At 44.2% G+C, this 27,904-nt stretch overlaps 1 protein-coding gene across 3 annotated transcripts in view; it reads right to left on the bottom strand.

The window, feature by feature from the left end:
- The window catches only part of FHOD3 (formin homology 2 domain containing 3), a 475,942-nt gene that overhangs the window by 70,833 nt on the left and 377,205 nt on the right, over positions 1-27,904 (bottom strand). For 2 of the 3 annotated variants that reach the window (XM_042910026.1, XM_042910027.1), the window contains 3 exons: positions 25,915-26,049; positions 21,703-21,753; positions 15,549-15,763 (listed from right to left, as the gene is read on the bottom strand). In XM_042910026.1, coding sequence (XP_042765960.1) covers positions 15,549-15,763; positions 21,703-21,753; positions 25,915-26,049 — 401 coding nt within the window. The remainder of the gene's footprint in view (positions 1-15,548; positions 15,764-21,702; positions 21,754-25,914; positions 26,050-27,904) is intronic. The other variant, XM_042910028.1, reaches the window with a different exon arrangement.

Below are 27,904 nucleotides of genomic sequence, written 5' to 3'. Positions count from 1 at the left end.
TCTCCATCCCCAGGAGACTGGCAGACAGAGCAGGAAAGATGCACGATTTGCTGGTTTGACTTCAGCTTACGTGCACTCTGCCACCACATTTCCTCCCGGGGAAGCGGTGGCTGTCTGGACAGTTACGGTAACGGGCGCGCAAATGCTACAGAGCCACACATTCTTGTGCCTAAAATGCTACACAATTTTATCCCCATCCGCTAGGGCCTCACTTCGTGGAGTCAGACGTTTCTTTGTGTGATTCGACCACTGGATGGCTTCTCTTTGTCATCACTGCTGGGGAGGTGGCCGTCTCCAGAACCACCTCCCGACCAGAATGCAGACTCAGCATCACAAGCCCTGCCGGCAAATCTGTGGCACGTGAGGTTGTCCTAACGATGAACAAATAATAGTCACACACATTTTGGGGCGCCTGGGTGGCTCAGTCGGTTGGGCTTCTGACTTCGGCTCAGGTCATGATCTCACGGTCTGTGAGTTCAAGCCCCGCGTCAGGCTCTGTGCTGACAGCTCAGAGCCTGGATGGAGCCTGCTTCGGATTCTGTGTCTCCCTCTCTCTCTGACCCCCCCCCATTCATGCTCTGTCTCTCTCTGTCTCAAAAATAAATAAACATTAAAAAAAATTAAAAAAAAATAGTCACCCACATTCAAGTCAAGCAGAACCAGCAAAGATCGAGAGTGACAGTGGGAGAGCAGACACACGTAGTTGCTCCTTGTACCACACACGCCAGGCCGCACGCTTGTCACTGACATAACACACATCCTTGCTTTCAGAAGGCTCACTCCTTGGCTGAGGAAACAGCCATCAACTGGGGTCACCATGGTATGCGGCCAGGTACCCAAGAGAGGGCACTGGATAACAGGCGACAGGGGGTTCCTGGAAGGAACAGCTGGGACCCACGGCAGAGCCCTTCTGCAGCTGTGCTAATCAAACACGGGAACGACAAGGGCAAAAGATCCCCGAGGGCTCAGACCTTGCCTTCCTCTCATGTCGATGAGCCCTCGGCATGGTACTGGGCCAACATCTGCTCACAAAGTTCCAGAACATTTCTGCTCCCCCTTCCCATTCTCTTTCGTCAGGACCTCCCTGTCAGCACTACCCCCACCACATGAATCCCCTATCCTTGAGTTGCTGCCCCATGCCAGGCTGGCTGCCCCCTGGGAAGACAGGGGAACAAGCATCATCTACCCTCCCTGAGTGCCCAGGAAGCAGGAGGAACCATATCATATTAGTCTTCAGGAACAGCCCTACAGAGAACTAAAGCATCTGTCAACACTGAGGAGTGGAGACTGCTCACAACTTCCCATCGCTGCCAGTTCCTGTATTTAACGAGCCTTTCTCTGCCCCAATGGTGTTGGTGGTGAAAGACCCAGTGATACATGAGTGACACAAGTGACAGACCCAGTGCTTGTCATCACAGGGACTACAGAGGAGCAAGGAGAACCTACCTGCCTGGCATGGCAGAGGTGGGGGAACCCTACCACCATTGGACGGGGAAACCCCAGCCCCTCACCTCACCCAGACACAGGTAAAAATATCTACATGTGACAGTGTTCTAAGAGTAAAAGCACAGTGCCCTAGGCGGGGGGTTATGGCAAGGGACTTTGACAAGGCCTGGGAAGGAACATAAAAGCCGCTGTACCAAAATGACATTTAAACAGGGTCTCCAAGAATGAAAAGGAGTGAAAATGGGGGAAAAGTAGGGGCGCCTGGGTGGCTCAGCTGGTTAAGTGTCCGACTTCGGCTCAGGTCATGATCTCACAGTTTGTGAGTTAGAGCCCCGCACTGGGCTCTGTGCTGACAGCTCAGAGCCTGGAGCCTGCTTTGGATTCCGTGTCTCCCTCTCTCTCTCTCTGCCCCTCCCCCACTCATGCTCTGTCTCTCAAAAATAAGTAAATGTTAAAAAAAATTTTAAAGAAAAGCAGGGTAAAGTGGATACAAGAATGTTCTGGGCAGAAGGAAAGTATGTGCAAAGACCAGGAGCACAGGGCACACTGGAGGAATGAGAGCTGTCTTGCCACATGGCTGTGGTAATGGGCCTTGCAAGGGGGGATGTTACTCTAAGGGCAGTGATGGCTGCTGCAGGTAGAGACAGACAGACCACACCTCCCAGTAGGACAGCTGAGGCATGTTTGGTGCTATCAGTGAAGCTCCTTGTTAGCATGGAGCAAACAGTCCAGAAAGCAAACCCTGATGACAGAGAGACTGAGGAGGAAGAGACGAATGCCAGACCCCGGGGCTCAAGAGAGGATGATGAATAAAAACATGGCGCCAGTGGGAAGCTGTTTCCAATCTAAGAGCCACTGGGACAGGTAGCGTGTCAGCCTCTGAGGGGAGCGTGGGATGCTGTCTCCTCAAGATCCCTCTGTGGTGAGGCCTCTCTTATTGCCCTCAGAAAGTGAGGCCAGGGGGCGCCTGGGTGGCTCAGTCAGTTAAGCGTCCGACTTCAGCTCAGGTCACGATCTTGCGGTCCGTGAGTTCGAGCCCTGCGTCAGGCTCTGGGCTGATGGCTCAGAGCCTGGAGCCTGCTTCCAATTCTGTGTCTCCCTCTCTCTCTGCCCCTCCCCCGTTTGTGCTCTGTCTCTCTCTGTCCCAAAAATAAATAAACGTTAAAAAAAAAAAAATTCAAAAAAAAAAAAAAAAAGAAAGTGAGGCCAGGAGGGAACAGTGAAGGCCCAGACCATGGTGCTGGGCAGGAAGGGGCAGGGCACCCACTCCCAAGCACATGCCTGCAGCCCTGTCTTTGAAGGAGGGTCAGAAGTGACTGCAATATACCAAACCTACAAGTCAGGAGCTGCCAGGAACCCCCCACTCATCCCTCACCAGCCACACCCGCCCATCACCTTGGATGGAGGAAGGATGTAAAGATCTGCCGCATCTCTGGGGCTGGGCCAAGGAGAGGAGTTTTGAGAAGTTCCTGTGCCAGGTGCCAGGTCACCCCTCTCCTCGCAGCGGGCATGAGTGCGGAAGTGAAGGGAGGACATGGCAAGAAACTCCTGGCAACACAAAAGGCATCCCAAACTGAGACCTGTCTTCCTGGACCACATCCTAAGTGAGCAGACTGATGGGATCCTGGCATTGCCAGAAGGCACTTAGCAAAGGCCAGAAAAATGTATTTGGCCAGAACCGGCACTGACCTGATTCAGAGAGCTTTAAACTAAATGTTAAGGTCAGAGCAGGGAGAGGAGAAAAAAAATCAAAATGAAACTGTATAAAAAGATACAGGAATGGACAATTTACCTAATACGGAAGAAATTGTTGAAGAGGCCCCCAGTATATTCAGAAGGAAGTAATGAAGAACCTGGTTGTCGCCAATGCCGTGGGAAAGAACCCATAGCCGGAATGCAACACTGAAGGGAATTCTCTATCCAAAGAACACAGACATTGCAGGACAGAGAGGTTGGGCATAGGAGCCGGATTGGAACCCATCAACGCGAGAACCATAGGGAAAGAGGGAAAACTCCAGTGCTACTGTCAAGAGAATATAAAAGGGTGCCCAGTCAGATGCTGGTACTTCCCTCATGCAGATCACAAAACCAGGAGAGAGAGGAGGGAGAGTAGGCCCTGAGGAGTGAGTCAGGGCAGACATGGACTCCTAACAGCTACTGCTCTCTGCCCCTCCAAAAGCCCAGCACCAGCTCCTCATCTGGTCCCCCAAATTTCACTAGACGCCAGGCCCTGCACACGAGGTACCAGGTACCTTCTACACACTGGTACCTCCCAGGAACCACATACACATCACCCTGTGTAGCCCTCACACCAGCAGGATGATTAGTGTCCCTGTGTGAAAAATAAGGACACATGTCCAGAGAGGTTAAGCAACTTGTCCAGGGCTACACAGTAGGCTGGAAGCTCATGGCTGCTCCTCCAGACCCATTTTCTATTCTGCTCTGTGCCCCAGGAGGCTGGCTCCCTCTCAGTGTGACAGAGGTCAGCTTCTGGGAGGTAGCAGCACAGGAGGGAGGAAAGAGAGGCTAGACTATGCCTCCACCCTCTTCACGTGGGGCCTCCGGTTGGCAGAGATTGTCAGGCCACTATTTCTGTCCCATGGGCTCCTTCCCAAGGCTACAGCTCTCACCAGTCCCGGGCACTAACCAAGTTCCCCCAGGCCTGGAGGTGGAAGTAGTGTTGACAGTCTCCCAGTGCTGCTAGTCCCTGGGCACTTCCCCACCTGACAGACCTGTGATGCTCTCCACACCTCTCTGAACTGTCCCTACACTGGCTGCCCCCAGGCACCTTCTGAGCATGTCCATCTCCTTCCGACCTCACCGATAAGCAGACCTGGGATTTGAACCCCGATGGGCCTTGAACCTCTGTTAATCACGATGTTACACTGTGAGGTTGGTGGCTTATGCTGCAAGGGAGAAGTTCATCATCATTCCTCAAAGGACAAACACACACACACACACACAAACACTCAACATACGGTGTGCACAAACATTCCAGGTCGGCTTTCATCGATGTCCCTGACAGCTGAATCCAGAATGTCCGATTGGAATCTCCTGCCATGCAATTTTTCTTTGAAGAGATAAACTGCTGGTAGAAAGATCTGAACTTAATAAGTCTTTGGGTGGCTTCAATTGATTTCAGTCTGTCATGGTGTCTCGACGACTCTGCCAGGACTTGGCTCTCTGGCAGGTCTTACGAAACCAAGGGCTGGGCCAGCCAATTCTATAATAGTTGCTCCAAATCATGTACATTCCAGGGACCTCCCCAGTTCAGAGCTAATAACTAACACCATCAACTTTAAACTTGTGGTTTAGTCACATAAATGTGAAAAAGGTCCCACGAGAAAAAGCTCACAACTTTGAAAATTCTTTAGACTTTGCCTTTGGTGTTGGGCCAGTTCTTGCTAAGCTGTTCGCTCAGATTCACTCTAGAGCAGGGTTCCTTGACTTTAATACCATGGATATTTGGGGTTGAATAATTCTTGGTTGTGGGGGGAGGGGGGAGGCTATCCTGTGTGCTGTAGGATGTTTAACAGCGTTCCTGGCCCTCTACCCACTAGAGGCCAATGGCACCTCCTCCTCAGTTGTGACAACTAAAAATATCTCCAGACACTGCCAAATGTTTCCTGGGGGAGTGGGGGAGGTAGCAGGGATTGTCCTGTGTTGAGAATCATTACCCTAAAGGAATAGTTTCATTAGGATGGGCTCAAACTCAGCCTACGCAAACTTTACAAAAACAAACAAAAAGCCCACTTTGTCATTTGCAAAATACTGATTCATCAGTCTAGTGAATTTGCATGCCTTCAAAATTTAGCAGCAACTTGTTCTCAAAATTCAGCCTAAGCTACCTCTTAAAATGAAAACCGTACATGGCCAAAATTACCTTCGGAAGACATTTTGGAAGATGCCACTTTATAGATACCATACCAACTCTCATGGTTCCAACAATCAAGGATTTCCTTTAGCTTCAATGGAATGCCATAAAAAGTACTGGGCTTGTAGTGGTGGGTTATGTCATCAACAAATACAAACCCTTATACTCTAAAATCACATTTGATCCAGCAAGTTGTTCATACTACAAAAGGCAATGAAGGTCAGGAAGGACTCTAGAAAAAAGCAGAGCTGTGGCCCTCATGTCATGCTCACAATGGAAACCTCCATCTGAGGTGGATGCTGGGAAAGATTACAAGCACTATTCAAATTGTAATTTTCACTACCCACCTTTACCCCTCAGAATATGCTTCTGATTGAGTCCACTTGGTTAAACATGTATAGAATATAAATTCCACTGTATTATCATATAGGACAAAAAAGAAGCCTCTAGTTTCAGGCCCAATTATTTTAATATTGGTTAATGAATAGATTCTATTTCACACTATAAACAGAAATTTTTTAAAAAAAGGCAATTTAAGATTATTGTATCCTATATCATTTCTCTATCTGTATTGTATCATTGCCTTATCATTATCTTGAACTCAAACTATATAACCTCAAATATCAACCCCTGGATACGAAGACTTTCTTTGAGCTTAAATTCTTACAAAATCAGACAGATCTTGTCTTGATTCAACCAGTGTCAAACATGATTAATGCCATTATCCATTTGTCTTTCCATGCCCGGTAGGGCTAGTAGAGCTCCTGAGTTAACTACATGCTCATTTTCTTACAAGAGCACATAGGAAGACAAGTCTTTCCTCAAGGATGAAGACATGGTCTAATTCCAAACTGGCAATGCATTTCAAGAGCACCTCTAGTGCTTGTCAAGTCCCAGACAAGAACATCAATGACATCAAAACAAAACAGTGATTTTGGAAAGTATACACTAGCACTAAAATGGATAGTCCCGGGTAAGAACAGCTAGCAAATAAATGGGGTGAACTTGAGGTTTTTTCTTAATTCACTTTTTCAGGCTTAGCAGGATCTAGTTACTTTTAATTACATGTTAGGTGGTCCTAATGTAATTAAATGTTCTAATGTAATTAGTAGTAACACTCATTCATTCCAGCAATATTTATTGATATGCCAGGCACTATGCTAGGCATCAGGAAGTCAGATGTGAAAAAATATCTTCCCTGAATATTTTTCAAGATAAAGTGGTCTAGCCAAGAGACATTATGATATCAAAACAACTAATATCTAAAGAAAATATTAGATCTTCCTGCCAGTAGAGTCTGACCAAGCCTAAGCAGAACCAGGTGGCCTACAACCGGGATACACCAGAAATCTTACTTTTATATTCACACACCAAACAGTTGACTCTTCTTCATTTATACCTAGTCAATAATCCACTTAGTCAATATCTCAGTTGATCTGAACTTGTTAGCAAATTAATTCACAAAAAAATGGAGAAAGATCCACTTAAGGGGTATTTTAATAGGTGGTTGAATAAATATCTTAACTATCAATTTATCAAGAATCATCCTCTAACTTTTCTTCCTCTTTTAGTGTTAGATTCTCAGAAGGAAATGGCCCACATAATGTCAACTTTCTGTAAAAGTTCCCTTTCTACATTAAACCACCATCTATTCTTTGGTCTTTATAGAGTGGCCTATATTGTCAAATATGTGTCCTCCATCATGATCCATGTAATAAATGTCTGGGTATAGGGGAAATAGCTGTCTCTATAATATGTCTGCCTTCTTTTTTTCATGCTGTTTGTTCATTCTAGCTCATAAAACATTTACTGAATGTCTATTCTGCTCCAAGCATTGGGAGATAACAAAGGTGAGTGCAGGCATGGACTCTCCTCTGGGAAACACAAAGTGGAGGAGGACGGGGTACCATTTATTGACTATTCAGTGAGATAAGCCCCTGTATCCTTGGTATGCACAAGATGTAAGGGAAATACAAAAGAGGAATCAAAGATGACTTTAGAGAAGGTCCTTCAACTAGATGGGTAAGATGGATAAGAGTCCAGTAGGCACCCAGTGGAAAAGGGCTCTCAAGCACAGAACACATGTGAGAAAACAGAGCACCTTTCAGGTACTGACAGTGGTTTGATGCTGATGGGACATAACATGTAGGGGTGGTTGTGGAGGTAAAAGACTGGTTGTAGGGAGTGGATAACCAAAGTCTTGAGTGCTGTATAAGGTCTTACCTTTTTGCTATAGATAATGGACAGCCACTAGAGCTGTTTAAAACAAGGTATAGATAGGATTTTTTTTTTGGGGGGGGGGTGGGATTGGGTTGCTAATAAGAAGCTGGAAGATGTGAGGTCTATTAGAAGTTACTGAAATGGTCCAGATGAGAGATGGTTAAGACATGAACTAAAGCAGTGGCAATGGGGAGGGCTGAGTGGAGAGAAGGGAAGCCATAAACACTAGGTGACTGACTGCATACAGGTGTGAGCATTGAGGGAGGAGTCAAAAATTACAGGCATGCTTCCAGCTTAAATGACTAGGCCAAGAGATATGGTCTAAAATAGATGAGGACTGGAAGGTATGAGCAGGTTTAGGGGGTAGGGATTTTACAGGTGAGAGACAGGTGACCCTTCCATCTGAATGTCCCAAACTGGAACCTATTGAGTGTGACATATCTGAGGAGTAGATGCTGATGTCTAAGGAGGTTAGATACATGTGTCCTGAGCTCAAGAAGGCCAAGGCTGGAGATACAGATCTGGCGATTTTTATCACATGGTAGGTAGTTAAACATCACAGGTGAGGATGTGAGAAAACAGGCACAGATTAGGCATAAAAACAGAAGGTTGCTAGGAAAGGACCCTTGGAAAAACCCAATACTTAGGGGTCAGGAAGAAGAAGAGTCAGTAAGAAGACTGAAACAAACTGATGAGAAAGACTGAGATAAAAGATGAGAAAATACTGATGAGAAATGCAGAAAATATGAAAGCCAAATAATACCCTGAGTCTGGAGATTATCTAGAGGATACATAAGGACCAAGAGCTGCTCGATCTGAAAAGTCAACAAAAATCTACTGGAACTTCCAAATGTATCTGGTGGAGGCAGCTTTCTCAGAAGATGTTCCAGCCTCAGAGGGCTCTAAATATTCATGTCCTGTTCAGAGGCAGATAAGATGCCTTGCAGGGTCACTGACCCCAAGAGTTCTCTTGAAAAAGCATACTTAGGCAGTACAGCAGCTTTTTATCTTGATGAGGTCCCAATAGTTCATTTTTGCTTTTAATTCCCTTGCCTTTGGAGATGTGTCAGATAAAGGGTTAGTATCTAAAATCTATAAAGAACTCAACAAACTCCACACCCGAAAAACAAATAAACCAGTGAAGAAATGGGCAGAAGACATGAATAGACACTTTTCCAAAGAAGACATCCAGATGGCCAACAGGCACATGAAAAGATGCTCAACGTCACTCATCATCAGGGAAATACAAATCAAAACTACAATGAGATATCACCTCACGCGGGTCAGAGTGGCTAAAATGAACAAATCAGGAGACTATAGATGCTGGCGAGGATGTGGAGAAACGGGAACCCTCTTGCACTGCTGGTGGGACTGCAAACTGGTGCAGCTGCTCTGGAAAACAGTGCAGAGGTTCCTCAAAAAATTAAAAATAGATGTATCCTATGACCCAGCAATAGCACTGCTAGGAATCTACCCAAAGGATACAGGAGTGCTGATGCATAGGGGCACATGTACCCCAATGTTTATAGCAGCACTTTCAACAATAGCCAAATTTTGGAAAGAGCCTAAATGTCCATCAACTGACGAATGGATAAAGAAGGTGTGGCTTATATATACAATGGAATACTACTTGGCAATGAGAAAGAATGAAATCTGGCCATTTGCAGTAACGTGGATAGAGCTGGAGGGTATTATGCTAAGTGAAATAAGCCAGGCAGAGAAAGACAGATACCATATGTTTTCACTCATATGTGGATCCTGAGAAACTTAACAGAAGCCCATAGGCAAGGGGAAGGGGAAAAAAAAAGAGAGGGAGGGAGGCAAACTATAAGAGACTCTTAGGACTGAGAACTAAGGGTAGATGGGGGGTGTGGGAGAGGGGAAAGTGGGTGATGGGCAGGGAGGAAGGCACTTGTCAGGATGAGCACTGGGTATTGTATGGAAATCAATTTGACAATAAATTATATTTAAAAAAATAATAAAGGGAAACCTTCTGGAAAAAAAAAAAGAAAAAGCATACTTATAGGGACTGGAAAGCTAATTTGTGATTATTCTGCCACACTGTAAGCAGTGTACCATTTTGCACAAACGCCTTATGAGGGTGGGGGAAAGGTAGGGGTGGGTAGAGTTGGGGGCAGGGGTGCTGGAAGGAAAAGTGGAGATGGCAGGGTGGTGATCAAGGTCTTGACCACAGATAAGAATGCTAGAAGGAACCAGGTAGTTATTCTTCTTTGTTATTTCCCAGTTCATAGTCAATGACTCTGGAAATTCAAAGTACCACACTGAAGGATGCTCAATGTCCCTACTTGTGGAGGTCTCCTGAATGTCCCTGAGAGCATTTACCCAAGGCTCCCACTTCGGATGAAAGGCACTGATGTCTTTCCAGATTCCCTGTTAGCACCTCCAGAGGAAGACAAGCTCATTAACCCCCAGAGCCTGCTCCAGGCTGGGTCTTGCAATACCTGATGTTCTTTTTGTCAAGTAAGATCAAACAAGCTAATTTCTGTTCTAAAGTTGAAGACTTCGTTTCCATTAAACAGATTTTAAGATGCAAATTTGTAAATGTTGGTTACACACCATTATAATCCAATGCTTGGAAACAATTCTCCAGGGGTCTCTTGTGTTTCTGCAGTCTTATAAGCAGAGACAGTGACAGTCTTTATTCTGGGATATCCAAGGATGTGTGCATAGCAAATAGCTGTGGAAGACAGAGACCTTGTCTCCCCCTGGAGCAATAGACTGGTTGGTTTATAGCTTACTGTGATAAAAATAATGTCTCTCTCTGGGACAAAGGGAAGACAGACTTACTGCCCAACATAAAAGATTTGGGGTCCCCAAGCTCAAGGTTCCTCTCTGTGTATGCAGCTATCATACCAAGGTAACACTTGGGCCTATTCACATCACCTTGCAGGAACTGGGGCTTGGAGAAATGGCACAAATGCTGATACTCTAGCTACTGCTATTGCTATGAGTAACGAAGTCTGTTGTCTCTGACCCTGGAGTTTCATGTCTTGTGCCCATATCCACAAAATTGTGGCAGGCTAACTTACTAACTTAAAAATCAAGTCAAGCCTTAGACCCTTTGGAGTTTTTGATACCTAATTGCCACCTATGAAAGTACCATGTTGATCACCTAATACTGCTTTTTAACAACTATTCCAATGCCATTGTGTGCCTTGTCTTTACTTAAGCACACTTAAGATTCATATTTGGTTTACTCCAAAAGGATTCAAAACTGTTTTAAAATATGGTACATGAGGAGTGCCTGGGTGGCTCAGTCGGTTAAGCGTCTGACCCTTGGTTTCGGCTCAGGTTATGATCTCATAGTTTGAGTTCAAACCCTGTGTCAGGTTCTGAGCTAACAGTGCAGAGTCTGCTTGGGACTCTCTCTTTCTCTCCACCCCTCCCCCACTTCAAAAATAAATAAATAAAATAACATAAAATAAAGTAAAATAAAATAAAATATGGTGCATGAAAACACACTGCAGGCAACTGTCATTTTCTATAAGAGAAAAAAGGGAAAGTTTTGTCCTTTTCCATTTTTAGAGACTGAGAAAAAGCAAGGCAGGAAAATCCAATGATTTGCAAAGGCTCTTAAAGCCATTCCATGGCAGGTGTAGCAGGTGGTGCCTTGGCCTTGGGTAGAGTTCCTGAGAGATTTTGTCTCACTGACCAAATGGCATCAAGTAGCAGCAGTCAGGTGAAGTGTGGGGAGGTGGGGCCATCCTGAGTCACAGAACCACAGGAATCTAGTTTCCTGCCAATTCGTGAAATACTGGACTGGAGGTGTCCAAAAGCTTTATGCAAGGGAACCAGCATGCATAAGGCTGATGACTGATGATATTCCATTGCTACCGTGCCAGTTGGAAACAGGATACCAGATGTTTCTGATTTCTGCCATGAGGATTGGGTAACTTAGGAGAGTGTCTACACCTGAAGGAGACTCAAAACATGTCACACAAGGAAGGTGACAAAGGTGCTCAGTCAATGGCTAGGAACAATGACAACAGCTGTGATGATGAATGACGCCCATGTGAAAAATGATCATTCATTTAAACCAGCAGAACATTTCATGATATTACTATACAGCTACATTTTATTTCTAGGTGAGAGGGTAAGGAAGCTAGAGGAATAGTCCTAGTTACCGGCACTTTATATGCTTGGATCTGTGAGAGAAAATAATCCGTTCAGCAGGTCAATAATTTCTGTAATGCCTCTGAGTGAATACTGGTGAGTAGGCCATGGTCACATTGGTCATATTTTGTATCTCCAAGGCCCAACAGTAAGATATTTGGAAATAATCTAGGAATCCAGGTACAGGTAGAAAAAAATCACCAATGAACTTATTTTTCCCTGACATAAATATAGCGTGGTAAATATTTTAAATGCATCTCTAAAGTATTACTTCTGTGTGCAATATAGAGACAACTGAGCTAAAAATAAGAAAAATAATCTAGCCAGTATGTAGCCTTCCTGGCTGCATTAGTGGGTAAAAGCCACTTGTAAGTGCTTGACAGCAGCTGCTTTCTAATAGGAAAGGTAATTTCTCTCCATTTAGCCTTAGGATGGACCCAGGTGTGCCAGCCAGGGGGCAGGGAAGCCACACAGTTCTAGCCTCCGAGGAAGGCAGTTCGTAACAGGGATACACTGCAGGGACCGTCATCAACACCTGGTTTTGAGATGAATGGTTTCTCCATTCTGTTTCCATGAAATAGGCTCCCCGGATCTGACACCCACTGGGATAATAGGTTACTTTGCTAAAATGACTTCACTTGTGGGTACACAGATTATTGTTTTTACTCCTCAGAGAAACTTCCCCAAGAGTCAAATCAGGGAATTCAATCCCAATAAGAATACTGCACCTTTTCCTCTAATTAACAAAATAATTTATTTCCTGACACATCGGTTTCTTAAAGTAACAGGAAATAAACTGGTGAGATATTCTGATGTATGCCATCAGGGCTCAGTGAAAATAAGGAAAGGCTAATTAAGGCAATGGATGGAGAGAGAGGCCCTTCATGTTTCCCTAAATTGGGGTAACATGTCTCCATTAATTGCAGCCCAGTGCAAAGGAGAACACATGCATGTGTTTGTCCCTCACTTGGGCCTGGTAGTTTCACACAGAGGAAAAATACTCCGACCATCACCAGTCTAGGCAGTATTGGGACAAACATCTGCTAGGAGCCACAAGAGGGCCAGATGGAAAAATAATTCAAGCACACATTGACTTGATGGTGGGGGTAGTGGCATAATTTATACAAAAGTTACAGCAGATTTAGCTGGGAAGGTTTTTGGCTGAAAGTTCTCACTCGATAGCACATAATGCTATTGGTCTTTTAACATTTACCCTTCTTTTGAAATATATTTTGTAAGGGCAAAGGTAAAGAAGTTTTTAATGTTTTCCTATCTTCTGCTATTAAAAATTATCCAGAATCCAAGTAAGGAGTTTCAATAAAAGAACTTATAAAGTGACCTTTAATCCTGAAATATATATAACTCAGTAACAAATAGCTGTTTTTCCTTTTCTTTGAAAATACAACTCTGAAAGGTAGGCTGCAATTTATGCAGATATTGGGGAAAGGGTAGAAGCAAAGGGATCATGTGGCGTTAATGTGCACGCCACCACAAATACTGGGGTACCACGATGCCCTGATAAATGGCTAGGTTGCAGTTAAAAGTGGGTTCTACCCCCAATCTCCCCCATTTACTCAGTTGCTCGAGTGGGTGTTAAATAGTAGCATTTGGGAGGAAGGGGCAGAGCATGACAGAAAAGTGAAGATTATCATCGTATGATTCCACAAGCAGAGAGAATGAAAAAGCGAGTCAACCCCTGGCACATTTGGACCACATAGTGCCAGGTGTTTGGAGCAGGACAAACATCTGGATGTGTGATTATATTTTTTTATTCTTCCCCCAGATGTTGTGACGTTGTAAATGTTAGGGCTAAGCAAAAAATGCCTTTGAGCATTTAAAAATGGGGCCTGGTAAAAAAGAAGAGATTATTAATGGGATGCTGGCAGAATGTTTCAAAGAAGAATAACAAGCTAGGCTGGAAAAAAAAAAAAAAAGTCATTGTACTTCTGTCATAGGGCAAAGGTCTCCAAGTCAGAAGGAAGTCTCAGCACCTTTCAGAGACAATCCTCTCATAGCATGTCTTCTTATACGTTTAAAATTTCTAATTGTATAGTTCAGCTAGGTATTAGGACATAGACATCAGATTACTTTGCTGATTCCAACTGCTTTGGATAATTATTTAACCTATGATGAACATCTCTTGTAGATTCCACAAGAACCCCTGCTTTTTTTTTTTTTAAACAACCCAAACATCACACAGTGCTATTTCATTAATTTGTAATTGTGTCTCAGTTCAAGCCCAGTATTCCTATTTCAGATGCTCGCGTGGTGATTTCAGCCAAACATTCTCTCAGTCTCTACTAATCCCTTCTCCATAGAGGAAAATGACATGTACTCTTTATCTCTCTGAAAGCATACATAAATAACTTTATTTCCCCCCAATACATATTGCATATACCCCAAAAAAGTATTTTCTGTGTTCTTACTGGAGTTTCAAATATTCTGCCCATTTAATTGGATAGAACAGCCTCAAGTTTGATCATAGCTGGACAAAATACTTGAGGAACTGTCTTTTTGTCACAAACATCAAGGAGACTAAAAGCTTGGAGGACAAATGATATTTATAGATACTGACACTTCTCTCTCAGCCTGGGGACCTTCTGTATTTCACAGTTTAGACAACCATTCTGGAAACAAGAGTGGGTGCGACTCTTAGAGTTAAAAGTTCCAAGATTAAGTGCTGAACCGTCGCTTTGCAGGGGAATGTTTTTCATATCGCCTCTGGAAATACCACAATTTAGATAGAGCAAGGATACCAGGCAGGGTCTGGAAAGCACAGAGCTGTCAAAGCACAGTCTGTTTTCCTGATTCTCAGAGTCTCAGTATTTTAAGACCGACATTACTCATCTATGACCGAGCCATCTGCCTGGGACAATCTTCCATGGCTCAGGGACCAGCAGGAACTGGACATGATGGAAAGCTGTGGCAAAGCCAGCCCGCTTCTGCAGAATGAGCCCTGAGGCTCGGAGAGCCAGCGGAGAATTGGACAGACAAGATTGTTCCGTTACATCCAGTTCTGCTGAGGTCATGCAGTCCTGCCTTGTTGAAATTAAGCTTTACGCCATATTTAGTCAGCCCTCCGAGAGTTAAAAGTTTAGCGTCTCTGTTGTCTTCAGTTGGCTAAGTCTTGGTCAGGCTGCAAGCCATAACACTCGGTTAAATTGAACAGTGCTAGCTGCAAGCTCGTCAACACGCACTGTAGACGCCAGTGCCCAAGACCCATCGTCTCTGTTAATGTGAAAGAAAACGGTCCCACCACTCTCAGGGCAATCGGGAAAACAGCTGATGCTCCCCGGCTGCAATGTACAATATTGTTTCTCTCCAAATAAAGCTAAGATGACAGACAATTTCCCCAGCAAGAGCCTTTCTGTCTGCACACAAGCATCTACAGCCACACCACGTGCCAGTAATTGTTACTATATTCCTTTTTTTCTTCTTCAACATTTCTATTTCCACCAGATCCACATTTTTTTTTCTGCTGGCTTTGATTAATTTTATTCTCCATAAGTTTAATTTAAAACAGACCGACAATTTCTAGGGTAAGAACATTTTAAAGTGGTCACTTTATTGGGCAGACCCAATAAATAAATAATGTCCAAATTACAGGGTACTAAGTTAATACCCTGTGATTTAGAAAGAAATGGCAAAGTAAGCCTTATTTTTAATATTCTCCCTTCTCAATGACCATGCATTGACAACCATTATACACAATTCTGCTTTAACAGAAGTGGCTCTCAAGGCATCTAATTTATCAGTGCAGTGAAGTCGCCCTGAGTTTACCCTTAGTTGCCCCTCAGTACTAGTTTGCATGTAGTAATGGTTCCTACTTCCCAGAAGCCTAACATTAATTTCCCTCTGCTCTCCCAGCACTCACCTTGGGGATGCTGAGGTGTTCCCAGAGAAGAGGATGATGCCGCGAGAGCCTCTTGTGAGTCCAGAGAAGGAGAGCTATGGCTCAGAGGGGTGGGGGAGGCAGGGGCCGCCGGGGAGGTCAGGTCCAAGGAGAGGTCACCTCTGCCCCGGCTCGCGCTCCGGCTTCTCACTTCTCTCTCGTGCGCCTCGGCTGCCAACTGCTCCAAGTATTTGTATCTGAAAGTTAAATTCCAAAGGGTTTCCGTAAAAAGAAAGAGGAGCCCGTGGCCGATGCTTGTTTATGGATGAAACACCTGCAGAGTGAGCTGGTTTCCTGATGCACAGAGCACAGCACAGGGCTGGCTGGAGGACCAGTCTGCCAAAAACAGCCAGCAAAGCCAAGATGCTAATGATTAAAATCCCCGCATCATTCATAACCAAACAAATTGGGAGAAATGGCAACATCACACAGTCTCCAGAGACTGGATCACTGCTGCAGAATCCTACTTTGCTCTTTTAGGAAATGTGTACAAATAAGCAAAACAGCAATAATGCCCATTACAAAGCCCCAACAGTGACAGCTGAAAACCACACGCACTCAGAGCTTGCAGCTGTGAAATGGGAGGGCGCCTCGGTGTGGGGGAGAGAAACAATGCCCCCAAAATACCGAAAGGGGTTGCTGGACGGAGGCCTCTCTGAATTTCTGAACCTGCTTCAATGCTAACAGCAACGCGACTGGAATTCGCTTTGTTCTCCCAGTGTCGACCATGGAAACTTTTTTATATTCTAAAATATTTCTGAGTAGGACTCAGACATCCAATAGCTTGGACCTGACGTCACATATAGTTTATTCATCAAAGTCAGTTTAAAAGAACAAAGATACATCTGTTTTGCATTTCAGGCAGGCAGAACCCACTAACTGTTTATTAAGACCAGCTACCAATCATATTCCTCATAGTGTGCTTTATAGATCAGACCAAAATAACTTTGAAATATGTGCCTCTTCCAGATGTCTGCTAATTTTACCCACCATTATTTGTTCAGAAGTGAATTTATGAATTCAGCTGTAGCAGGTTTCTGTCTCACCAACCACTAAACTTTGAGACAGGTTATTCAAGACCGTCACTCAGATCCATCGGGATTCACTGCTTGTTCAGTCTCTCCCGGTGGGCAGGCCCCCCCAACCCTAGCCCACCAAAGCCCCCACCACACACGGCATTCCGGATTCACGCGCCCAAGAAAGGCAGAGCATATATATATGAAACCCTTAAAAAGGATGCATTTAAAAAGCATGCATTTCTTCATGCATCCTTAATGTGGGCGTGGCTCCCCAACGTCTGCCACGGGGACCCCTGCTCCCTGCCAGGCCCGAGGCAATCTGCCCCGCAGGCCGGGCTCGCACGCGTGTCTCCCTCTGCGAAGCCTGCCTTGACCACCACAGCTGGAAGTGATCTTAGCCTTGCCTCTGAACTCATGTCGGATATGTAGTCCATTCAACTCAGATGGCATTTTACATTTACTGCCTGGCATATTTAGTCATCTTTTCACATGTGTGTGTCTGTTCTCAACAAGCAGATAATAGGATTTCTGAGAACAGACGATTACCATCCTTTGTTCTTTCCCTTGGCGCCTTGCACTTGCCGGGCCCAGGGGAAGCAGGCAAGGCATGCGGTGAGGAACCGGCAAGGTGGCACCTTGCTGCAGGGGTCTACCCGCAGCAGCGGGGGCCGAGGGTGGCCGACGCATCTATTTCAACTTCTTAGGGAGGGAGCTTACTTTCATGGTGAATCTCTCAGAAAAAATATGTCTGGGCGAGGTTTGGAGAGCCTTACGGTTACGGGGCGAAGGAACTCTGGACTTCTCTTGTCAGCAATGTCACCTCTCAAAAGGTAGGAGAGGTGACAAAAGGAAGGTATTTCTGAACTTAATCTGGACCAGCAAGGAAAACCACCTGGCTATGGAATCTTGGAAGAAAGTGACCTTGAAGGCAAGAGTCAGAATCCCAACAGGAGGCATGTTCTAAACGAGATGGTGGCACAGTCGAGGCCAGGAATGCCGTGAGCCCAGGAGGAGCTTGTGAGGCATCCCCACGCTGAGTCCGAGCCTTCTGTGACAGGAGAAAGGGGCAGGCAAGGGAGGGTGTGCAATCAAGGGGACCTGTATAGGTCCAAGGCTTCAGGCCAAGAGGACAACCCATTTATGACCTTCATTTCAGGTGATCCAGCCCTGGCCCTGGCCTCTTGGTACCCTTCTCCGTGGGCAGCCAGACCGGCAGGTATGTGCGGGCAGAGAGTTCACTTCACTTTCTGGGGGACTCCAGGGCTTATTCCTTCAGAGTGTGGATACGACTCCAAGGCTTCCTGCACACCCTTCACCTCCTAGATGTCATCCTCAAGGATCTGGGGGACATGGGAAGAGTCAAGGATTTCATAGGAATTCTCCTGAGGATGTTTATCTGGTAGACAAAAATGGCAGGGGAGAGGGCCTGAGGACTTGTTTGATGGGTGTAAAGTTTCTTTTACAAGATGAAATGAATGCCAGAGACGGGCCACACAACAATGTGAACGTACCTAACACTACTGAATTGCACGCTTAAAATGGTAAACTTGATCTTCTGTGTATTTTGCCACAGTTATAAAGACTTTAAGATATGGCAGGGATGGAGGAGGGGCATCAAGGTCAATAGTAAATCTTTGTGGAAAAAGCAGTGCCAGTGGCCATCTGCAATGGGCCGGAGTGGTGAGGGGAGACTGGCATGCCTGGGAAGAGCCAGGCCACCGGGCATTTAGAGGTTCACAGCTTAGCAACCTCTCCTGACCCATGTCAACCTCTGGCAGTTCCTGGGGAGGAAGCTTGCCCTATATCACAACCTTGTCTTACAGACAGACTCTAAGTGCACTTAGGGGCCCAACAGTACCTACTCCCCCAGGAGCCCAGCAGCCCATGAAATGAGATGCGGGTCGAGGGTCCTACGTCCCTGTGGCTTTGCAACACAACCCCCAGCTGAGACTCTCCTAAAGCTTCCTGTATGCAAAGCACTGGGTTTTCTATCCACAGGCCACAGCCTTAAGAAAAGACTTTTCACCTTTCCTACTTTCACCTCAACACTCCCATTTATCCCATCTCTGCTCATATCTTTTGTTTATTCATTCATCTTTTCATTATTTATTGAACATTTGTTGAGTGCCTGTCATGTGCTAAGTGCTGCAGCAGGTACTAGAGATTTAATAATAAACACCCCCTCACCCCCGCCCCCGTGGAGCTCACAGTTCAGTGGGAGAGATAGGCAAACAAACCTTTTGAATGAATTCACACATCCACCAACGTGGTGGGCTGCAGGGCTAGTATTTCAGCCGAGGGAACATATACGGGCTTGGATCTCGTTCCCCAGGGCCCTATAGAAACTCTGTTTGATTTTACATTAACTAAACCTATTTACTGATAACTTTTCCTGCCACTCTTCTACTTGGGAACTCTTCCTTACATTAAACCAAAATCTGACTCCTTCCAAGTTCTATTCTGTCCTCAGACCAGTTAAGCAATGCTCAGAATCCTCTCTTACTGCTTCATTGATCACTTTCATGCATAATTTCCCAAATCCTAGCCTAGTCCTGACCTTCCCCTTGCACTCTTTCCCATAGCCCCTGCCTGCCATAGGCATTTCCTATGCCATCCCCCTGAGACAAATCCTTGCCCTGACCCCACCCCAACCCCACCCCCAGCCTCAGCCTGGATCTCATTCCTTACTATTCCCTTAAAAAATTTTTTGTGAGGGGCGCCTGGGTGGCTCAGTCGGTTAAGCGTTCGACTTCGGCTCAGGTTATGATCTTGTGGTCTGTGAGTTTGAGCCCCCACGTCGGGCTCTGTGCTGACTGCTCAGAGCCTGGAGCCTGTTTCAGATTCTGTGTCTCCCTCTCTCTCTGCCCCTCCCCTGTTCATGCTCTGTCTCTCTCTGTCTCAAAAATAAATAAACGTTAAAAAAAAATTATTTGTGAATGTCACTGAATCATGATCAGATAAAGCCTTTCTTCTAATGTTAAAGAAGAAGCAGCACCTCACCAGAATCTTACTCTGGATCTGCACCATTGTCCATAAACTAGTTTGCCTCAAATGCTGGAATGAGATAATACAAAATAAATCAAAATGAAATCAAATGTGACTGGATAGCCTTTACACTTCAAAATAGCAAAACCACACTCATCTTGCTACACTGGATGACACAAACCTTAAAAAAACATCTGCTGTGATTCTGGCCATTTTTATCTGAGTCACTGCACTTAGAGTAAGAGACATGGGACCCAACAAACACACCTGGGTCTACCTTGAAGAGTTTCTAGATGGAGCCCTCTTCCTTACTTCTGAAGCTCTTTCCACCTCTGATCTCCAGTTACCCCATCCATTTCTGAATCCCATTATACTTGGAAATCTTATCTATTCCTGGTCTGCCAGGAACCCAACAGCTTTCCAAACAGGGGAAAAGTTTATACCCTCTCTCCCATCTTCACCAGGTAATTCAAGAAGCAAACTAATCAAGAAAAGTGGCTGGTCCAAACTAAAGGGAAATTCCTGGCTGCTTCCACAATCCTCCATGTAAACAGAGATGGGGTCCACATGAGGCCACGGAGAGGCCACTCCTGCACCAGCGAAGAAGCCCCAGGCAGATGGGTGACATAGGGCAAGGACTGAGGTCAGAACAAGAGGTGACAGGAGAGGAGTGGCAAACACCTCTCTCTCTGCACAGGTCTTCCAGGCCTAAGTGATGCTATGCTTTGGTGAAAAAAATCAGTGATTGCTATCCAGAAAGGGGTAGACTTCAGTGGTTTGGGACAATTTTGAGGTCAGTCTGGACCTTGAGATCTTCTCAGAAGCTTTAAAGCCTTGCTTGTGGAGACAGAACATAACAGTCAAACTGTCCAAAGTTAAAAAAAAAAATGCAGAATCTGGAGGGAAAGCTAAAAACTAAAATAAAATTTGGTTTCTTAAGCCTGGACATGAAGTCGAGAGCATTTTCAGTCAAAGTCTATGCCCCCAATGTCAAAAACAGGTATTAATTAGAGAAATAGAAGTTTCTTATTTCTTCCACTCTAAATTTGCTGGCCACCACTGGTTATTATGGTGGCAATAATCTAATAAAACACTGGAATTAAAGCAATGCCATAGTTTTGTTTATAAGGCTGACCTAAGCATCTAATTTTTTAATTGAACACAGACAGACTGCACTTTTCTTGTCCTCAGACTGTCTTGAACTATTTAGCTGAAGGTGTCTAAGAAAACTCAGCAAAGTTCCACTTATTGGCATAGTTCAGATTGTGAGGTTCCCAACTGGCTCTAGCAGGAAAATCAGCCTTTCCATTGCTCCATGTAGTATCGCCATCTGGTGGTAGAGGGAATAACTGCAGGCTACAGTGCTACAGGGTAAAAACTTGCCTTTTGCTGGTTTACTTCCAAAAAACGGTTTCTTTTGGTGACCTAAGTTTATTAGACACGGAATATATTCACTTTCTATATTTTAGTGGTATTCAAATCATGTTGCCATGATTTGAAAAAATAAAATAGCTTACAGCTTAAGTATTTTAAGTAAAGCTGTTGGTTCATTTGCTCCTTTATTACAACCTCCTTCCTAAGTGCCTACTATGTGCCAAGCACTGCGGAGGGCACTGGGACAACCAGGAAAACAAGACATGGTTCCTGCCATCCAGGAACTGAGTATAGTTCAGTAGGGAGACAAAGTAAGTGATCAGGCACATCGTGTACGAGTCTCAGGAATGTCTGGCACCCCAGCCAGCGCCTGGCATGGTTTGTGTGTTCAAATATTTGTTAAAGGAATGCGTGACCTGGAAGCACACAGTAGGGACATGTAGCCCAGACTCAGCAGTGGTCGTGCAGGGTATTTAAAATATATACCATATGTCAGTATGCTAACCTAACGTCCTCAATTGGTGAAGAGTATGGAGGAACAGACATACATTTCACACCACAATGGCACTAATTACTAAGTCTGTACTTTCTTGGAAAACGTAGATAACTAGGGCATCCTATTCCACAAAATACCAGTTACCCAAAGTCTTAGGTGACTTGAGTGAGCTATTTTAATTAACAATTCCCTTAGCATGCTTGGTTAAGAGTGCAAAGTCAAGTGCCATTTGGTTACAATGGGAAAGAAAATATATACAAACCTTTCTTCTCTTGCTTGTCTTTGCTCCTCTCTTTTGTCTAAATACTCTCGGCTAACAGAAATATGCAGAAGAAACAAAATAGGGAAGGAAAAGAACAGAATTAGATGCTCATGAAATTGCCAAGAAATTATTAGTGTGTCATGAAAGACTGTTGCCTCAGAAATGGAAAGTGGTTGTGCTGGATTAAAAAATATATATATATAAAGGCTACCCTTTCAAACTACTAAATACAATGGATTTCCTATCGAATCACAGGGATGAAAACATGGGAAATCCTACAAGTTAAAGAAAGAAGAATTTAGGTATATGGGTGAGAGAGGAGACGAAAAAGGTTTTTAAAAGGTGAAACAATACATAAATAAAATACGCAACTGCAAGCAAGCAATAGCTTTCAGAGATGATTAACGTCTAGTCAAGTCCTGCTAGCTCCACAATTTTCATCTCAAGGATTAAATCTAGGTGGGTCCAGGTGTCTAGGCCATTTTGTGTTGCATTCTGCAGTTTGGACATTCATGCCTCAGTGCAGGATTCTTCCTCTCCATTCCTACGCAGGGATCATGGGAAACTCTTGCTTTGTACATTCTCTTGTCTGCACTCGTGAGATGCCCAACTTTGTCCACTTCCCACGTTTGTTGCTCTGCTCCTGCTGATGAGATTCCAGCTTGAATCTAAGTTTAAGACTTAGGATCAGCAACTTCTCAGTGGACCACTTATTTTTCTGAAAAATTATGACTTCGTGGCTTCCTAAACTGGACGTCACAATGTAGCTTAAGTATTCTACCCGCCCCGCTCCCCCCCACCATGCACTGGTAACAGGATATAAAGGGACAGTAGGTCAAAGCAACTAAAGCAGCTTAGGAGACGGAGAAAAAGAAACAAAGACCCAGATTTGTTATCATTTACGAGCACTCATCCTCATCACCTTCCACATTAGAAATAATATGTCCCATAACCCAGGAATCTTAAGATCATATTCAACAAAAATAAGAACAGGTAAGGATGCTCTCCAAGGGAAAAAAACAAAAGAAGTACGAATAACTTAAATCAATAAATGGCTGAATTACTATTTCCTTTTTTGAAATTCGTTTCATTCACATCCTCAGACTTTCAGACTGGAACTACAGTCATCATAATTAATAGTTGTATGTGGTCTGTCCTGACGATTGACCAGCACTCCTTCTTGGACAGGGTTCTTTTTTCCAGGATCTGTGTCTTACATGGGAAGTGAGACCCACTCGGGATGAAAAGCAAATAGTGGATAGTTACAAGCACGGTCTCTACCTAGACACACAAGCATATGAATGTACAGCTTAGTATTTGTTACAATGCGCTCTTGTCCTATTCTTCTGGGGCTTCAATGATATGAATGCAAGGCATTTTGTTACTGTTCTATAGGTCCCTGATACACTATGTTTTTTTCCCAATGTTATGCTTCATTTTTTAAACTGGATAATTTCTGTTGTTCTACCTTCAAGTTTACTGACTTTTCTCTCATCTCCATTCTGCCATTGATTCCATCCAGTGAATTTTTTATTTTGATTACTGCATTTTTCAGTGCTATATGTATTTCCACTTGGTTCTTCTTTACAGCTTCTATTTCTTTACAGAGACTTATTTTTTCACTTGTTTCAAAAGTATTTGCCCTTACTTCTTAGGACATGTTTATAGTAGCTCCTTTACAGTCTTTGTCTGATAATAACATCTATGTCCTTTTGCAGTTAGCACATTTTGATTTTCTTTCCCCTTTAAGATCCTCGTGGTTTTTTTTGTGTGACACGTTACACTGGATTGCATCCAGAACATTTTGAATATCTTGAAATGAGACTCTGGGTCTTCCTTGAATTCTATGAAGAATCTTATTTTCCTTAAGCAGGCAATCAACTGGGTTAGGTCCAGCCTGCCAGTTCTGACACTGGCTCCAATATTAGCTCAGCTTTCAAATATTTTTAATGCTATTCAAATTGAGCCCTTGTGTGCACCACCCAGTAGCCAGTCCTGGACCTTGAGTGGCGGTCCACTCTGTATTTAGTTCTCAAAGTCTGTGGTATGCTCTGGAAGTTCTGAGCCACATGTGCAGAATTGGGAGATGAACCCAGAATGCTCTCTTAATTTCTCTACCCTCTGTGACTTTCCTATAATTTCTCGACTTCCTTGGGTCTCCACTCTTGGCCCTGTAGCCAGAAAGTTTGGGCTTTATTTTCCATGCTCTGGTGCATACTTTGAGTAACTCCGTCTGCACCCAGGGCAGCACAGCAGGACGCAGAGAGAACGAGGGCGATTTGCCTAGTGCTCTTGGAGCCACAGCTCCTTTGGTCAGAGGAGGGGTGCCCTCCCTCAGAGTTTCAGGCACCTGCCTGGACACTGCTGCCATCATTGCGCTTCGGTAATAATACAGCTTGGAGACTGGGGTAGGGAAGAAGGGAAAAAAATAAAATACAGGACATTTCTCCAGTCTCTGACTCTTAGGAAGTCCGTTTTCTGCTCCTGAGTTCAGAAAGAGAGGCCTTCTCTTAGAGCTCCTTCAGTTCACGCTTGGTATGCACTTCTGGATTTGGGGGTACCTCTGAGGACGTGCCAGGTGATGAAGAGGAAAGAAAAGGGTAAACTCTCGCTGGTTTGGAACTCTGAATGCTAGCCTCTGTCCCCAGTTCACTGGCTCCCTTTTACAATTCAGAGTCTTCAGAGCTCTGTGTGTCTGTCCACGGCTTCGGGTGGCACTCAGTGGCACAGAGGAGATGGGAGGGAGTGTGCCGACTCCATCTTCCCCTGAACTGACACCCTGTTTTAGTAGGTTTTCAGCCCAAATCCTTGTACGTGCAAACTATCCTCTGAATCTGTGTGTTTCAGTCAGATTCGCCGCTGCTATTTGGTGGCAAACTATGCAAACTCTCAGAAAGCCCTGATCAGGAAGGATTTCACCTGTTCCAGTGGTTTTACAAATCGGTCTTTCCAGAAGTGATGACTCACAGAGTTACCTCATGAGAAATGGTGCATACAGGTCGGGCATTTCCACATATAATTTGGTAAAAGTCCGACAGTTCAGGGTCTGCTATGCAATCACAGTGGAGGAATGATGTTAAGTTGACTTCGTGCCAGCCACTAACCCAGCCTTACAAAAGCCAAGATTAGCGTTTCACTCACAGACTTGGGATATTTGTTGCCATGTATTAGTGAATTATAGTTAAGGCAACTTTACAACTCAGCTTCTATTTTGACCATTTCATACTTACCTGGGTTCTGGAAAAATGTAACAGAACCTATAAATCCTTATTGACACTGCTTTATATTCTTTGTGGGTTTAAATGGGAGTCATTGAAAGGGGATACTGTTTGCCAAAGAAACTAAACTGATGAAACAGGAAGTGAAGATGGGGTGAGAAATGAAAGCAAGAAAGAACACAGAAGGTCTAGGAGCAATGACTGTGCCGGTGACAAAGGCAGCAATGAAGAGGGGGAGAGGATGCGAGAAAAGAGCAGAAGGAACGAAATGTGTAAGGATGGTCTCAGCAAGTGTTCTGCATAGAGCACTGCACAGCACGAAGCTGGCGGGGAGGAGGAGAAGTGGAAGGAGGTTGACCAGGAGGTTGGTGAGAACAGGTGCACAGGCTGGAGGAGAAACGGAGTGACATTGAACTCAGCTGGGGCAGACAGGCTGAGACTGGAACACAGCCTGGGAGCTGGATGGAGACCAAAGAGATCAGTGGGATAATGGGCTGGGAGTAATCGGCAGAATGGCTTTCTCCTCCATAGGAAGAGAGATTATTGTTTAAAAAAATACATTGAAGATTGCAACAGGGAGCAAGGAGCAAAGCAGAAAGTGGGAAATGCATTTTCTTTTGGCATCCAATGGAATATGAATAAAACATGAGTAGCTTTAGGGGGAAATGACAAATTAAGTTAAGACAATTAGGCTCTCTGTCTTCAGGAAGGCCTGGATAAGACCGTTTTAGATAATGGAGGCCCCAAAAATACACAAGCTCCTAATTGTATTTGGCTGGCTTTCTGTGCTTCCTGCCATATGGTTAGAGGGAAACGGCCATAACAAGCCAGAGCTAGTCCGTTTCAGGAATGTCTTACAGTTCCTTAAAAACAGAGACAGAATCTAAAGCAAACATATTACTATCGAACCCTTCACACCAGTATTCATCATACAGAGCACGAAGGCATGCGCTTCAATTTTCCATTATTTAGAGAGTCTTGAAATTCCTCTTACTTGAATTTGTTCCTTTCTTCACGTTCTATTCTCTGCAACCTTTCTTCTCTCTCCTGCCGCCGCCTCTCTCTCTCTGCTGCCAATGACTCTTGATGCTGCCTAAAGGATGATGTGAGAAGACCACTCAGTGAAGACCTAAAGATACAGAGTTAATGTTTTAGTGGCTTGGCCTGTGATTCAAAGTACCCAAGTAGGAACCAGCCAGACTTCGGTTTCGAGTGAGGGTCCAGTCCGCTGGTACCTAGGTATTGCTGGGGGGAAATTACTGAGCGTCTCAGATCTTCATCTGTAAATGGAGGTAAGTAGCCTGCCTCGTGCGCCAGGAGGAGAAGAAGGTACTAATGTGCATACAATGCTAAGCACCATGCCTGGCACATAAGCAGTCATCAATAATAGGTGCTGTTATTACCAAAAAGAATTCTCATAAATACAGATTCATCCTCTCTCCCACTCCCTTTCTCTCTCTAGAGAGAGATACACACACAGTTTTTTGTAGAGGTTCTTTTTTTTTTTTTTTTTTAATTAAATCCAAGTTAGTTAACATACGGTGTAATCATGACTTCAGGAGAATTTAGCGATTCATCACTTACATACAACACCCAGGTGCTCATCCCAAGTACCTTCCTTAATTCTCATCACCCATTTAGCACATCCCCCGATCCACCTCGCCTCCAGCAACCCTCAGTTTGTTCTCTGTATTTAAGAGTCTCTTATGGTTTGCCTCCCTCTCTTTTTATCTTATTTTTGCTCCCCTTCCCCTATGTTCATGTTTTCTTAAATTTCACATGAGTGAAATCATATGATATTTGTCTTTCTCTGACTTATTTCGCTTAGCATAATATACTCTAGTTCCACCCACGTTATTGCAAATGACAAGATTTCATTCTTTTTGATCACCAAAAATATTCCATTATATATATGTGTGTATACATATACATATATATATACACACACACAATATACACACTTATACACACACATTATGTATATTATATTATACACACACATTACATCTTTATCCATTCATCAGTCGATGGACATTTGGACTCTTTCCATAATTTGGCTATTGTCAATAGTGCTGCTATAAACACTGGGGTGCATGTGCCCCTTCGAATCAGCATTTTGGTATCCTTTGGTTAAATACCTAGTAGTGCAATAGCTGGGTTGTAGGGAAGTTCTATTTTTAATTTTTTGAGGGACACTCCATACTGTTTTCCAGAGTGGCTGCACCAGTTTGGAGATACACATGCATTTTAAACTTGATCTATGGAAAGACGTTATAGAATCAACATTCAATCTAGAACTGTTTTCTATTTTACATACGCTAAAAATATTTTACCATATACCAGCTTCTTGATATACCTCCTCAAAATAATTGTGTCATCTTAAAACAAGTGTTAAGATAACAGATGAAGAAAAAAAGACACAATACTGGTCTGAAATCTGACTGAAAATAAATCTTATTCTACGTCAAGAAGCATCCAAGAACACACAGCATGTTCAAAGGACTTGACTGCTGGTGACGCCATTCAATATGGACTGTTCACTGAAGATGGCATCATGGGGACAACTGGCTGCGAGAGGCCTCAGTGAGGGATCAGGGTGGTGGGAATCACAGGAAATGTTAAGTCACGAGAATGGGTGGGAAAAGAAAAAATTATGTAAACTCATGAAAAATGCAAAAGGGAGTTCACTGGGAAGAGGGGTCTGTTGGACCTCTGGACAAATCTGTATGGACAATGAGGCCTTCATTTGTTGAAAAAATTCTAAAACTAAGATATAAATATTGCTGAAATATAGGTGGGATGAAATCCTACTTGAATCCAGTGAAAATATGCCTGCCTGGTGGGGAACACAAGGTTCCTTAGTGCGGGAGAAAGATGGGACTCTGGTATCACTCACATTCGGCCATAAGTCCCACAGCCATCCTCCTTAGCAACGTGGAACTGCCTCTGGCTGTCAGTCAGAAGCAGAGGGAAGAAGCCACCAT

The sequence above is a fragment of the Panthera leo genome, chromosome D3, assembly GCF_018350215.1.
Source record: "Panthera leo isolate Ple1 chromosome D3, P.leo_Ple1_pat1.1, whole genome shotgun sequence".
Classification (NCBI taxonomy): domain Eukaryota; kingdom Metazoa; phylum Chordata; class Mammalia; order Carnivora; family Felidae; genus Panthera; species Panthera leo.
This window is presented reverse-complemented; position numbering and strand designations above follow the sequence as displayed.